At 44.5% G+C, this 15,896-nt stretch overlaps 2 protein-coding genes across 25 annotated transcripts in view; one reads left to right on the top strand and one right to left on the bottom strand.

The window, feature by feature from the left end:
* ZBTB8OS (zinc finger and BTB domain containing 8 opposite strand) overlaps positions 1-2,340 on the bottom strand; it is a 31,201-nt gene extending 28,861 nt beyond the window's left edge. For 5 of the 24 annotated variants that reach the window (XM_001163575.8, XM_063783316.1, XM_054665361.2 and 2 more), the window contains exon 1: positions 1,095-1,228. In XM_001163575.8, the coding sequence (XP_001163575.1) occupies positions 1,095-1,227 (133 nt within the window). In that variant the 5' untranslated portion in view covers position 1,228. Of the gene's footprint in view, positions 1-166; positions 185-1,063; positions 1,235-2,279 lie in introns of those variants that run through there. The other 19 variants (XM_063783322.1, XM_063783355.1, XM_063783346.1 and 16 more) reach the window with 8 other exon arrangements.
* The window catches only part of RBBP4 (RB binding protein 4, chromatin remodeling factor), a 29,602-nt gene continuing 15,581 nt past the window's right edge, over positions 1,876-15,896 (top strand). Inside the window, 3 exon segments of the mRNA NM_001246374.1 lie at positions 1,876-1,984; positions 2,576-2,723; positions 8,051-8,196. Of these exon segments, the coding sequence (NP_001233303.1) occupies positions 1,969-1,984; positions 2,576-2,723; positions 8,051-8,196 (310 nt within the window). The 5' untranslated portion in view covers positions 1,876-1,968.

The following is a 15,896-nucleotide window of genomic DNA, read 5'->3' as shown; positions in this document are numbered from 1 at the left end:
GGTAAATAAGTAGATTTTACAGAGAGGACAATGAGAAATTAATGAAAGATTTTAAGCAGATAAATAAAAGTCAGATTTGTGCTCCCCAAACCACAGCTACCTTTAGGGATGACAGCTTAACGTTTAATATAGAATTTAAGAGACAAAGATAGGTTATGTGATTTACCTAAAGTCACTAAGCGAATAAATGGCAAAACCAGCTGGACACTGCAGCGCGGGCTATGATCGCTCCATTGCACTCCAGCCTGGACGACAGAGCGAGACCCCATCTCTAAAAACACACACACACACACACACACACACACACACACACACACACATATATATATATATATTTTTTTTTTTGAGACAGAGTTTCGCTCGTTGCCCAGGCTGGAGTGCAATGGGGCGATCTCGGCTCACCGCAACCTCCGCCTCCCGGGTTCAAGCGATTCTCCTGCCTCAGTCTCCCGAGTAGCTGGGATTACAGACATGCTCCACCACGCCCAGCTAATTTTGTATTTTTAGTAGAGACGGGGTTTTTCCATGTTGGTCAGGCTGATCTCGAACTTCCGACCTCAGGTGATCCGCCCGCCTCGGCCTCCCAAAGTGCTGGGATCACAGGCGTCAGCCACCGCGCCCGGCCTAAAATAATCATTTTTAAAAATCACAATCATAAATGGCAAAACCAGGTTTTTTGCTAATATGATCGAGGTGAAACATCAAGTTAGAAATCCCCTAATTAGCTTTCCGAGTCCTCTAACCTCGCACACTCTAATCTCACCGTTGGGAAATACATGGGGGTAGCAACACTGCAAACGCCTGAAAATATGGTTATCTTTAGAATTTACGAAGATAAATGTGATTAGACACATGTGGAAGAAGTTCAAGAGACTGTAAATGAGGGAGGCCAGGTTTCGCGACTATTAAACCAGGTGGCTTTTTCCTTCAGCATTCCCAGGAGAAGTACGAACGCGACTACAACAGCCGGCACAAATGGGATCATGCCTGAAGTACCCATGGGGCACAGTAGAAAGAGCAGCAGGAAGCCGCAGGTAAGGAGAGGGGATGCCTGTGTGCTTACATGTAAAGAGAGAAGTAAGCCACCTACTCACACTCGTACTTCCTATTGACTGGCGGATACTTGGCCTTGATCGCCTTCTGTTCTTCAGTCAAATTGTAATCTCTAACATCTTCCTCTTCCTGCGCCATGACTGCAGGATTAGACACTCTACTTCCGCCCTTCATCCACCGGACTTCGGCCCGGAATTACTACTTCCGCTCTAGACTCCGCCCCTTGGCGCACACCCTTAAAGGACCACACTCCTTTCTCGGAGTTGGCTGTTGACCTACTTTAGTCCCTACCCTGCCGCTTGGATCGCATATTTAAAAAGCCAAAACCCCATCTTCTGCGCTTCCTTCATTACTAGTTCTTTCCAAAGACTAACGAAAAACGTTGAAGGGCACCTTGAATGAAACCCGTCTGGGTCTGACTGGCGAGGTTTTTTCCCCCGCTTCACCCCCAAAATTGATAATTAGACCCGAAGGCATTCTAGATTTTTCATCTCAGTACTCTGAAAGGGTCGTAAGCTTAATAGCCTTCAAGAAAATGGCTGCCCTCTTGCCGCGGGAGTGTGCGGACCAAACCTCTCTCACGTGACCCTGACCGGGCGCAGTCCCGTCAACGCCGGCGCGCGCAATCGCTGGAAGTCGGCTCGGGGAGGCGTGGGGGGAGGGGCGGAGCGCGCGCCTCGGTCCCCGCGGAAAGCTACTCCGCGCGTCTGGATTGGTCGCGAACGCGGCTTCCCCGCCCATCCCGCCATTAGGAGCGCTCCGATTGGCTGATGTTGGCGCGAAGGTGCGCGAGTCAGCCTTCGCGCTGGGGGCGCAGGAAACAATAGAGGCCGCGCGCACAGAGCGAGCTCTTGCAGCCTCCCCGCCCCTCCTGCAACGCTCGACCCCAGGATTCCCCCGGCTCGCCTGTCCGCCATGGCCGACAAGGAAGGTGAGGGTGCCGGGGCCGACCCAGGAGGGCAGTGGGTGCCTGGGCTGAGCCGCGGCCTCGACATGGCCTAACAGTGAGGGCAGGCCCGAGTTTGCCGAGTGCAGTCCCCGGTACTGAAGGCGTGAAGAGGGAACTCCCCGTGGGGCGGGCTAACGGCTCGCCAGTTCCCTGGGACCGATTTCGGTCGCAGCTGGCGAAGCCAGCGGTGGGGCCCCCGGCCAGTGTTTGTTTCTCTTCCTGCCTCCGATATCGGTTTCTCGGCCTCTGTCCCGAGCGTGGGGACACCGCTTCCTACCCACAAGGCTCGGAGCTCGGGCCTCCTCGTCCGGCTTGTGAGTTTCGGCGCGCGCGAGCGTGCTCCGAAGGCCTGGCTGGCCCCGTGGCCTGGAACGGGTAACGGAGTGTTTGGCGGGGATGGCCCGAGGAGTTTCGGCGCCGCGAAAGTGGAGAGTGTGCATGCCTCTGCCGTGGGGATTTAGACAAATCACCTCCATTTCATGGTTAGGATGTAGGAGTCATGCAGGTGGCTTTGCAGAGGATTACTCGGTTTCCGTTTGTTTGCTAACTTAAATTTGTTTTTAAAAATTTTAGCAGCCTTCGACGACGCAGTGGAAGAACGAGTGATCAACGAGGAATACAAAATATGGAAAAAGAACACCCCTTTTCTTTATGATTTGGTGATGACCCATGCTCTGGAGTGGCCCAGCCTAACTGCCCAGTGGCTTCCAGATGTAACCAGGTGACATGACTCTCCCGAACGTTATTTTGATGTATTTTCAGTGTAGATTTCTCATTGATTTTCTTTTTTCCGCTCTTCAGTCACCCGGAGAAGGCATGTGATCAAAACCTCTTGGTGACATTTTTTCTAGGCCACAAAGTAAGGCAAAATAACAAAATGATTTTGTAACTTACCTGACAAGAGAAAACATATTGGCGTTTTTTTCTCAATACTGAATTAAATAGCTGTAGCTGATGATAATACCTGTAATAATAGTGGCTGTACCAAATAATAGTACAAAACTTGTCAACTTTCAAAAAGTATTATGGCCAGGAGCAGTGGCTCACACTTGGAATCTGAGCACTTTGGGAGGCCCAGGCAGGAGGCTTACTTGAGGCCAGGAGTTGGAGACCAGCCCTGGGAATACCCCCGTCTCTACTGCCCCCCACACAAAAAAAGAAAAAAGTATTACTATGAGTCTAGTCCTTACAACAAAACTTTTTTGTTTTTCTTTTTGAGACGGAGTCTCACTCTATTGTCCAGGCTGGAGTGCAGTGGCGCGAGCTCGACTCACTGCAACCTCTGCCTCCCAGATTCGAGCGATTCTCCTGCCTAAGCCCTCCCAAGTAGCTGGGATTACAGGCACCTGCCACCACACCTGGCTAAATTTTTTTGTTTTTTTAGTAGAGACGGGGTTTTACCATGTGGGACAGGCTGGTCTCCAACCCCCTGACCTCTGGTGATCCGCCCGCCTCTGCCTCCCAAAGTGCCGGGATTACAGGCGTGAGCCACTGCACCTGGCCTCAACAAAACTTAATTTGAATTCTCGTAGTATGTCATGGTACCTGCCTTCAAGGAGCACATTGTCTAGTTGAAGTGGCAGATATAAACTAATAATTATAGTTATATATGGTGACAGCAGTTGTAGAGAGATAATTAGGGTACCTAGAAAACACCTGAAGGTGGAATGGCTTTCTTATAAGGGGTTTGGGCATAATGAGGGCTATAAAGATTAATACCATGTTTCTTACGTGTAGGTAGCTTATCTCTAGTAGAGGGGATAAAATAGTTTGCATTTATTGGGGCTGTATTTGGTGCTACATATCGGGGATCCAAATTAGTTATAATTAGCATAAAAGTGGTACAGATAAAATTATCAGAGGAAGGAAAATTTGCCTCAATTTGCCTCATTTCTTAGGAAGAAATGACAATGCAAAAAACAAAGAGGAGGGTAAATTTAGATGATATTAACATAGTTTTAACAAGACCATTGTGCCATTTGGAATAATGGATTTTCTGGTACAAAACTAAGTTTTCTGAATAACATTCAAAAGCGATTGTGTGCTAAGTAAATTCCTTCAAAACTTGGATCTTTAAAAGTTAAGATAATTGCAAAATGTTATTAGACTATGATGTAGCTCAACAAATGATAGAAATTTCGCAGAAATTATACTAGTAACTTAAGAATGAGGCTGCTACCTTTACAGTGGCATAAGGAAAAATAGGGAAATGTGTCCTAGGGATGTTACACAAAACCATAGTAAAAACCTAGAAATTGGGAGTTAGAAGCTGCTTTGTGTTTTGTTTTTTTTGAGACGGAGTCTCGCTCTGTTGCCCAGGCTGGAGTGCAGTCACGTGATCTCCGCTGACTGCAAGCTCCGCCTCCCGGGTTCACGCCATTTTCCTGCCTCAGCTTCCCAAGTAGCTGGGACTACAGGCGCCGGCCACTACCCCTGGCTAATTTTTTGTATTTTTAGTAGAGCCGGGGTTTCACCGTGTTAGCCAGGATGGTCTCAATCTCCTGACCTCATGATCCACCCGCCTCGGCCTTCCAAAGTGCTGGGATTACAGGCGTGAGCCACCGCGCCCGGCCTAGAAGCTTCTTTATCATGACCAGGAGTTCCCACATGCAATTGATCATCAGAATTGCTTGGGGAATTCAGGATAATTGGAATCATTTCTGTCAAGAGTTTTCAGTGGTAATTCAAACCATTTAAGAACTTGTGGGCTGGTCATGGTGGCTCACACGTGTAATCCCAGCACTTTGGGAGGCTGAGGCAGGCAGATTGCTTGAGGCCAGGAGTTCCAGACCAGCCTGGGCAACATGGTGAAAAGCCCGTCTCTACTGAAATTACAAATATTATCCGGGCATGGTGGTGCGTACCTGTTAGTCCCAGCTCCTCGGCGGGGGCTGAGGCAGGAGGATCACCTGAGCCTTGGGAGGTCAAGGCTGCATTGAGCTGTGATCCTGCTACTGCACTCCAGCCTGAGCTAGGGATTGCCACCCTGTCTCAAAGAAAAAGAACTTGTGGCAGAGTACTTAATGAGAAGTGTACTGGAATGGTGATTCCACATTTATTATAGTCATATGCTAAATTGTGCTTATTGGACTAGTGGATCACAAATATTGGCCATCCCATACCCACTAAACATTCTAGAACCCCTACTTTTCAGAAACTTCCCAAGTAATATAATAGAATGACTAGCTAGGTTACGAAAGCAAGAATTAAAGACTTAATTCCCCAAGGCTGAAATCTGTACTGTCATCTTAGTAGTTTTCTGCATTAGCAAATCTAGATAAATAATGTGAGAATTGTTTTTTGTTGTTGTTGCTGTTTTGAGACGGAGGACGGAGTTTCACTCTTGTTACTCATACTGGAGTGCAGTGGCATGATCTCAGCTCACTGCAACCTCCGCCTCCTGGGTTCAATCGATTCTCCTGCCCCAGCCTCCCAAGTAGCTGGGATTATACAGGCACCTGCCACCACGCCCAGCTAATTTTTTGTATTTTTAGTAGAGATGGGGTTTCACCATGTTATCCAGGCTGGTCTCGAACTCCTGACCTCGGGTAATCCACCCACTTCGGCCTCCCAAAGTGCTGGGATTACAGGCGTGAGCCAGTGCACCTGGCTGAAAATTGTTTTTGAGACAGGATCTTGCTCTGTTGCCCAGACTGGGTTGCAGTGGCACAATCAGAGTTCCCTGCAGCCTTGACCTCCTGGGCCAAGGAATCCTCCTGCCTCAGCCTCTGGAATAGTTGGGACTACAGGCACACGCTACCATACCTGGCTAATTTTTGAAAAATTTTTTTGCTATGTTGTCCAGACTGTTCTTTAACTTCTGGGCTCCAGTGATCCTCCCACTTTGACCTCCCAAAGTGCTGGGATTACAGACATGAGCCACCGTGCCTGGCCCTGTTTTTGTTTTTTAAGATGAGGATTACTTACAAGCAAGCAGCCCTGATGCAGTGTTTACTTTTGTGTGTGTTCTTTTTCTGGTGTTTACCCAGATCCGTTTCCCCCCTTTAAAAAGAAAGAAAAACCACGGTTGTAGTTCTGTAACACTGTCCTCTCCTTCATTCTTTTTCTGGTTCTTGTCTAACCTTCTACATACAGGTAATTCCAATTTTCTGTTCATATCTCTCTTCATTTCTTTTCAGTGTAATGTAGAAGCTCTCAAAGCTTTGCCTGTGACATCTGTGCAGAAGAATTCCTATTGATATCTTTAGACCTAACTTCTCCAGAGCTTTTCCTGATTTTTCTTCTGCCTGCCCGTGTCTTCCCTGGTATATCTTACTGGCTTCCCCAGTTTGACATGTTGTAAATGGAATTATTCCTTACGTGAAGGCCTTACCCCAACTTTCTCTCCTGTTGTTCCTATTTCTTTTCATCATAATTGGCTTTAGTTTGACATTTTCTCTTTCTCCATTTTATAGGCAGTCAATTTATAAACCCCAGTGAATTCTGGTTGTGTAGCATCTTTCCCATCTAGGCCAGGGGTTCTCAAAAGTTTATATGCATCATAATCAGCTGGAGGTACTGTGAAACAGTTAGTTGTGCCCCACCTTCTAGAGTTTCTGATTCAATGGGTCTGGAGTAGATGTGAGAATTTGCGTTTCTAACAAGTTCCCAGATGATGTGGATGCCCTTGACCCAGTGTGGAGTACAGAATGCCTTAAGACGGCATTCAGAACACTAAATAGTCAGTTTTAATCGGCCTTCTCTCCCACTGTGCTTTCCCATATCAGAAGTCAGATTTGGGCTTCAGCATACTTGTTACTTAGTAGCTGTGTGATCTTAGGCAAATTGTTTAATTTTCTTTCTTTTATTTATTTTTTTCTTTTTTGAGACAGGAAGTAGTCTTTCTCTGTCACCCAGGCTGGAGTGCAGTAACATGATCTCTGCTCACTGCAGCCTCCGCCTTTCGGGTTCAAGCGATTCTTGTGCCTCAGCCTCCCAAGTAGCTGGGATTAGCCAGCCGCCGGTTTTTTTTGTTTTGTTTGTTTGTTTTTTGAGACAGAGTCTTGCTCTTTCGCCCAGGCTGGAGTGCAGTGGCACCGTCTTGGCTCACTGCAACCTCTGCCTCCTGGGTTCAAGCAGTTCTCCTGTCGCAGCCTCCTGAGTAGCTAGGACTACAGGCACCGCCACCACACCCGGCTAATTTTTGTATTTTTAGTAGAGACGGGGTTTCACCATGTTGGTCAGGCTGGTCTCGAATTCCTGACCTCAATTAATCCACCCTCTTCGGCCTCCCAAAGTGCTGGGATTACAGGCGTGAGCCACCATGCCTGGCCCAGCTGCAGGTTTTTTGAGGTCAGGAATCATGTCTTAATCGTCTTTGTACTTCCATCGCGTTTGGAGCAATGTGTCCATTGATAGGCGGTTAGTAAATGTTTGAAAAATTGGTTTATGTTATTTACTCTTCTTTCCCTTTTTTCATTCTTTTCAATTTCTTTGCACCCTTTCCCCTTCTTTCCTTTTTAATGAAAGTTTTAGTAAGCAAAATTATTAGCATACCCAACAATGGTTTGCTTTCCCTCCAACCTGTTGGTAGTGAGTGAGTAGTTAATTCACATTTTATTCCATAAAACGTTTTACTTTTTCTCCAGAGTAATTAAGTAGAAAATATGGCTCTTGGCCAGGCACGGTGGCTCTTGCCTGTAATCTCTGCACGTTGGGAGGCTGAGGTGGGTGGATAATTTGAGGCCAGGTGTTCGAGACCAGCCTGGCCAACATGGTGAAATCCCGTCTCTACTAAAAATACAAAAATTAGCCAGGCATGGTGGCAGGTTCTTGTAGTCCCAGCTACTCGAGAGGCTGAGGCATGAGAATCGCTTGAATCGGAGAGCCAGAGGTTGCAGTGAGCCAAGATCGCACCACTCCATTCTAGCCTGGGCGAAAGAGTGAGACTGTATTTATAAAAAAAGAAAGAAAGAAAAGACCCTTAATGACTTTTTCCCCTCTCTTAAAACCTGGTTGTAATAGTGACTTTTACATACATGTATATTGTTGACTTCGCCGTCTCCTGATGTTACTAATTTGAACAGTGACTATATATTGTCGTTACAGACCAGAAGGGAAAGATTTCAGCATTCATCGACTTGTCCTGGGGACACACACATCGGATGAACAAAACCATCTTGTTATAGCCAGTGTGCAGCTCCCTAATGATGATGCTCAGTTTGATGCGTCACACTACGACAGTGAGAAAGGAGGTAGGAATCTTAAAGGTGAAAGAAGTAAAGATGTGTGGGTCATATCTTTTATGTCTTTGAATTATAAAAGTTATGTGCACTTTGATAAAGTAAACTCTGACTTTAGAAACAATATTTAAGGTTGAGGGAAAGCCTGAGTTTGCAATGGTAGGTATTTATATTAGAGTTTTAGGTATCAGAAGAAATACTTAACACATCCTTGGTTCTGTACCTTCACAATAAACTTTTCTCAGCTGGTGCTGGTGGGGAGGATTTCTGCAATTGAAAGAAGCAAAAATATATATTATTGCTGTACATTCTTGATTTTTTATTTTTTTACTCAGTCTCGCTCTATTGCCTAGGTTGGAGTGCAGTGGCACGATCTTCTCTCACTGCAACCTCCGCCTCCCGGGTTCAAGCGATTCTTCTGCCTCATCCTCCTGAGTAGCTGGGATTACAGGCGCCCGCCACCACGCCTAGTTAATTTTTGTATTTTTAGTGGAGACAGGGTTTCACCAAGTTGGCCAGGCTGGTCTTGAACTCCTGACCTCAGGTGATCCACACACCTCAGCCTCTCAGAGTGCTGGAATTACAGGCGTGAGCCACCGCACCCATGCATATTGGTATACATTCTTAACACGGGAGATAACTACCCCTAAGGAGGTGAAAATTGGTTTGTGTATGTGAGTAGGTGTAAATAATCTTACTGGTTGATTGTTTAAAGCACAGATATGCGCAGAGGACATAGGATATCTATGGTATTAAAATTTCATGGGACTGGTGGGGAGGGAATAGTTCTTAAAAGAGTCCTTAGAGGAGCAATAGTAAAAAAAAAAGGTTGAGAAACACTAACTTAAATTACCCTTTCTAGGTTTAAAGTGGTAGAAATGACTTAACCATGGCACTCTCTATGTGTATAGAAACTAAGTTCCAATGAGTTGTTTAATTATATCCTGTTTTTAGGCCATAACCTAAGGGTTTAACTGCTCATGAAATGCTTAAACACTTTCCTTTTTTTTTTTTTGGAGATGGAGTCTCGCTCTGCTGCCCAGGCTGGAGTGCAGTGGCACGATCTCAGTTCACTGCAACCTCCACCTCCCAGGTTCAAGCGATTCTCCTGCCTCAGCCTCCCAAGCAGCTGGGACTACAGGCATGCACCACCACGCCTGGCTAATTTTTTGTATTTTTAGTAGAGACAGGGTTTCATCATGTTGGTCAGGCTGGTCTCGAACTCCGGACCTCAAATGATCCTCCTGCCTTTTGTTCTTGTTGTTACTGAGGCACAAATACTCTGATTGGTAGTGTGATAAATTGTAAAACTACATATATGTGTGTGTATATATTTATATTGTGTGTGTGTAAAATTATATGTATAATTTTACACAATATAAATGTTATATTTATATATAAACATACACGTATATATGTATGTATATGTAAAACTACATGCGTGTATATATTTATATTGTGTGTAAAATATATATAATTATATATAATTTTAGATAATATAAATGTATTATATTTATATATAGATATATAAATTATATATGTAAAACTACATGTGTATATATTTATATTGTGTGTAATATATATAATTTATATATACATATAAAATACATATAAATTTTATATATATAAAATATATAGTTTTACACACACACAATATAAATGTATACACACACATATATGTAGTTTTACATATATATATAATTTTACACACAATGTAAAAAACACACCCCTTCTCCCATATAATAAACCTTTCCCTGGCCAGGTGCGGTGAGTCACTCCTGTAATCCCAGCACTTTGGGAGGCTGAGACCAGTGGATCACTTGAGGTCAGGAGTTCAAGACCAGCCTGGCCAACATAGTGAAACCCTGTCTCTACTAAAAATACAAAATTAGCCATGTGCAGTGGCACGCACCTGTAATCCCAGCTACTCAGGAGGCTGAGGCAAGAGCATCACTTGAACCCGGGAGGCAGAGATTGCAGTGAGCCGAGATCTCACCATTGCACTCCAGCCTGGGCAAAAAAAAAAGGGAAACTCTGTCTCAAAAACAAAACAAAAGAAAAACCTTTCCCCTGGATATCACTTAAATGAATGTATTGTGATGTATTGTTTTCTGAAGGATTTATCCTGTGTATTGGATCACTCATTCAACAAATATGTTGAGTAGTTTTGTATGCCAGGTATAGAATATGCAATATAGGTTCATAATTTGCTTTTATGGCCTAATATATCTGGGGCATGTTTCTTTGTTAGTAGATGGAGACCTGCCTCCTTTTGATGGCTGTATAGTAGACCATAATTAACTATTCTTACTGATAGACATTTAGATGGTTTCTAATTTTTTGACTTCAAAAGCATAGTTTTGCTATAGAAATACTTTCTAAGTAGAATGTTGTATCAAAGGGCAGGACCGTTTTTTAATATAATTGATACTGCTAAGTTGCACTCCAGAAAAAGATTTGAAGTCCCACAACAGCGTATGTATTTATGTCTGTTTCTCCATGCCTTTGCCAACACTGGACTCAGTAGAGTTCATTCTCAAGTTTACATTGCTTTTTTTATTTGTGATGTTGAGCTTACATCTCCTGCTTATTTATGTTTTTTGCCCGTATTTCCTTTTGAGTTACCTCTTCATATAAGGTAAATGACACCCTCTCCACCCAATAAATAGGTGCAGATCATTTTCTTGTTTAACTTAAAATCTTAAGTCCTGTTATTGGTTAGAAGCTGTAAGTTGCTTTTTTAATGGAGCCTTGCTCTGTCACCCAGACAGGAGTGCACTGGCATGATCTTAGCTGACTGCAGCCTCCTTATGGGCTCAAACGATCCTCCCACCTATGCCTCCCAAGTAGCTCTGGCAACAGACATACACCACCATACCTGGATTTTTATTTTATTTATTTATTTATTTTTTTGAGTCGGAGTCTGGCTCTGTCGCCCAGGCTGTAGTGCAGTGGCGCAATCTCTGCTCACTGCAACCTCCGTCTCCCGGATTCAAGCTATTCTCCTGATTCAGCCTCCCAAGTAGCTGGGATTACAGGCGCCCACCACCACACGCAGATAACTTAATTTTTTTTTTTTTTTAAGAGATGGCATGTCACTATGTTGCTCAGGCTGATCTGGAACTCTGGCCTCAATCTTCCCACCTCAGACCTCCCATTCAATGATTTCATAAAGTATGTGTTCATCTATTGTTGTCTTCTGGGACTTTTATGTTTGGGCCATTAAAACTTTTGTCATTCTGGTATTTGGTATGGAATCAGAATCCAGCCTTTTTTTCCTAAATGATTGAGTTTTTGTTGTTATTTTGAGGCGGAGTCTTGCTTTGTCACCCAGGCTGGAGTGCAGTCACACAATCTCGGCTTACTGCAACCTCTGCCTCCTGGGCTCAAGCAATCCTCCTGCCTCAGTGTCCTGAGTAGCTGGGATTGCAGGCATGCGCCACCATGCCCAGCTGATTTCCATTGTATTTTTTGTAGAGAGTAGGTCTCACCACGTTGCCCAGGCTGGTCTGAAAACTCCTGGGCTCTTGCAATTCACCCACTTTGGCTTCCCAAAGTTCTGGGCTTATAGGCATGAGCCACTATACTCAGCCAAAAAAATTTTTTTATTCAGTCAACCATTGATGGACACTTGGGTTGATTTCCGTATCTTTGGTATTGTGAATAATGCTACAGTGAACATACAAGTGCACGTGTCTTTTTTGTAGAACAATTTCTTTTCTTTTGGGTATATTCCCGGTAATGGGATTGCTGGGTTGAATGGTAGTTCTATTTTCAGTTTTTTTTTTTTTTTTGAGATGGAGTTTCACTGTTGTTGCTGGAGTAAAGTGGCGCTATCTCAACTCACTGCACTCTCCGCCTCCCAGGTTCAAGCAGTTCTTCTTCCTCAGCTTCCCGAGTATCTGGGATTACAGTCATGCGCCACCATGCCCAGCTAATTTTGTATTTTTAGTAGAGATGGGGTTTCTCCATGTTGGTCAGGCTGGTCTCGAACTCCCAACCTCAGGTGATCCACCTGCGTCAGCCTCCCAAAGTGCTGGGATTACAGGCGTGACCACCATGCCTGGCCCTGTTTTTAGTTCTTTGAGAAATCTCCACAGACTGCTTTTCACAGTTGTTGAACTAATTTGCATTCCCACCAGCAGTGTCTAAGTGTTCCCTTTTCTCTGCAGCCTCACCATGTTATTTTTCAACTTTTTAATAATAGCCATTCTGACTGGTGTGAGAGGCATCTATCTGTTTTGATTTGCATTTTTCTGATGATTGGTGATGTTGATCTTTTTTTTTTCACATTCGTTGTCCGCTTATATGTGTTTTGAGAAGTGTCTGTTCATGTCCTTTGCCTACTTTTTTTTTTTTTTTTTTTTTTTTTTTTGAGACAGTCTTGCTCTATCGCCAGGCTGGAGTGCAGTGTGGCAATCTCGGCTCACTGCAACTTCTGCCTCTTGGGTTCAAGCGATTCTCCTGCCTCAGACTCCCAAGTAGCTGGGACTACAGGTCTGTGCCACCACACCCAGCTAATTTTTGTGGTTTTAGTAGAGATGAGGTTTTACTATGTTGGCCAGGATGATCTCCATCTCCTGACATTGCGATCTGCCAGCCTTGGCCTTCCAGAGTGCTGGGATTACAGGCTTGAGCCACCACGCCCGGGTTTTTTTGTTTTTTGGGGGTTTTGTTTTGTTTTTTTAACAAACAGTCTCTCTCTGTCGTCCAGGCTGAGTGCAGTGGTGCGATCTCACTGCAGCCTCCGCCTCCTGGGTTCAAGTGATTCTCCTGCCTCAGCCTCCTGAGTAGCTGGGATTACAGGTACCCACCACCACACCAGCTAATTTTTGTTGTTGTTGTTGTTGTTGTTGCTTTTTGATACAGAATTTCACTCTTGTTACCCAGGCTGGAGTGCAATGGTGCAATCTCGGCTCACTGCAACCTCCACCTCCCAGGTTCAAGCGATTCTCCTGTCTCAGCCTCCCGAGTAGCTGGGATTACAGGCATGCACCACCACACCCGGCTAATTTTGTATTTTTTGTAGAGACGGGGTTTCACTACGTTGGCCAGGTTGGTCTCGAACTCCTGACCTCGTGATCCACCTGCCTCAGCCTCCCAAAGTGCTGGGATTATAGGCGTGAGCCACCATGCCCAGCCTAGTTTTGTTTTTTAAGGAAGTGATATCTCAGCCCAGGCGCAGTGGCTGGCGACTGTAATTCCAGCACTTTGGGAGGCCGAGGCTTATGGATCACGAGGTCAGGAGTTCAAGACCAGCTTGGCCAACGTGGTGAAACCCCATCTCTACTAAAAATAGAAAAATTAGCTGGGCGTGGTGGTGTGTGCCTGTAGTCCCAGCTACTTGGAAGGCTGATGCAGTAGAATCGCTTGAACCCAGGAGGCGGAGGTTGCAGTGAGCCGAGATCGTGCTACTACTGCACTCCAGCCTGGGTGACGAGCAAGACTCGTCTCAAAAAACATAAAAATAAATAAAAATTAAAAAGTGATGTCTCTAGTCTTTAGTCCAAATTTATAATAAATTATTATATATTTTACTCAAGCTGGTAGATTCTTAGTTGTAAGGTTCATGGACTCAAAAAGTGGCTCAGTGGTAAAAATCACTATGGTGGTTACCTTGTTTGAGGACATAGTATTGACTGGGAAGACACAGTTCATACCTTCTGGTAAGATGGGAATGTTTTATATTTTGACCTGGTGCATACATATATAAAAACTCATCAAGCTACGACGATTTGTGCACCTTTACTATATCATGTTATACCTCACGTTTGTTTTAATAATATTTATATGGAGAGAAGCCAACAAAATAGGAAAGCAAGTTGATACCTCAGCCTTTTCTTTTCTACTTCAGATTGGCCTTTTCGCATAACAGCTTCAACACCTATTTATTTATTTTGTATTATATTACTATATATGTATTTTTTCAGACAGGGTCTTGCTCTGTTGCCCAGGCCGGAGTGCAGTGGTGTGATCACAGCTCACTGCAGCCGCAGCCTCCCAAGCAGCTAGGACTTATAGGCATGTGCCACCACAGTCAGCCCCTGAAATATTTTTTTTTTTTTGAGACAGAATCTCGCTTTATCGCCCAGGCTGGAGTGTAGTGGCATGATCTCCGCTCACTGCAAGCTCTGCCTCCCAGGTTCACGCCATTCTCCTGCCTCAGGCTCCCGAGTAGCTGGGACTACAGGTGCCTGCCACCATGCCCAGCTAATTTTTTGTATTTTTAGTAGTGACGGGGTTTCACGGTGTTAGCCAGGATGGTCTCAATCTCCTGACCTCATGATCCGCCTGCCTCGGCCTCTCAACGTGCTGTGATTACAGGCTTGAGCCACCACGCCTGGCCTTGAAATGTTTTTTAAATGCAATTTTCCATTTCTTTTTTTAACCCTGTCAATTTTTTTTTTTCTTTTTTGAGATGGAGTCTCGCTCTGTTGCCCAGGCTGGTATGCAGTGGCGCGATCTCGGCTCACTGCAAGCTCCGCCTCCTGGGTTCATACCATTCTCCTGCTTCAGCCTCCCAAGTAGCTGGGACTACAGGCGCCCGCCACCACGCCCGGCTAATTTTTTTTGTATTTTTATTAGAGACGGGGTTTTACCGTGTTAGCCAACATAGTCTTGATCTCCTGAACCCTGTCAAATTTAACAGTGAGGGATGTGTGCAACTTTGATAACACTGATGTTAGTAAGTTCTGATAACCCAGTAACATTGGGCCGGCCCAATTTTCAATTTTGAATACGCTAAGTTCTTACTACTGTGGTTTTCTTTATGGTTTAGGAGGCCTACATTTAATATCTACTCAATACTGAAATAACCAATGTTATGTAGTGGTTACCCCTTGCTCTGTGGGCTCCGCCAACTGTGGCTTCTCCTCCTTTGTTATTGGTGCCTCTTTTCTGGCAGCTATGCTGCTTTTTTTTGTTTGTTTGTTTGTTTGTTTGTTTGTTTGTTTTTTGAGACAGAGTCTCACTCTGTCGCCCAGACTGGAGTGTAGTCGTGCAATCTTGGTTCAGTGCAACCTCCGCCTCCTGGGTTCAAGCAATTCTCCTGCCTCAGTCTCCTGAGCAGCTGGGACTACAGGCACGTGCCACCATGCCCAGCTAATTTTTGTATTTTTAGTAGAGATGAGGTTTCACCATATTGGCCATGCTGGTCTCAAACTCCTGACCTTGTGATCCACCTGTCTCGGCCTCCCAAAGTGCTGGGATTACAGGTGTGAGCCACTGTGCCCAGCCACTTTTTTGGGGGTGGTGGTCATTGGCCTTTGCAGTTGTATATGTGCATATCTCAGAGATATGATGGGGGTTCAGTTCCCAATCACTGCAGTAAAGCAAATATATAAAGCAAACCACACAAATTTTTTGTATGTTTACACTATACTATAGTCTCCTAAACGTGCAATAGCATTATGTCTAAAAAACAATGTACATACCTTAATTTGAAAATACTTCATTGCTAAAAAAATAATAATAATAATGCTGACACAGAGGCACCAACTGAACACATGTTGGGAAAATGCCACTAATAGACTTAGTGCAGGGTTGCTGTAACCTTCAATTGGGGAAAAAAACATATGTGTGACGCACAATAAAATGAGCTATGCCTGTACTTAGACTGAAGTTTCCTGAGGTACGTACCATATATGCCTTGTTTTTTCATAGATTGTAGATGCTTGTGGGCTGGAGTTATGGAAAAAATTAGGGATTTTTTC

The sequence above is a fragment of the Pan troglodytes genome, chromosome 1, assembly GCF_028858775.2.
Source record: "Pan troglodytes isolate AG18354 chromosome 1, NHGRI_mPanTro3-v2.0_pri, whole genome shotgun sequence".
Taxonomy (NCBI): domain Eukaryota; kingdom Metazoa; phylum Chordata; class Mammalia; order Primates; family Hominidae; genus Pan; species Pan troglodytes.
This window is presented reverse-complemented; position numbering and strand designations above follow the sequence as displayed.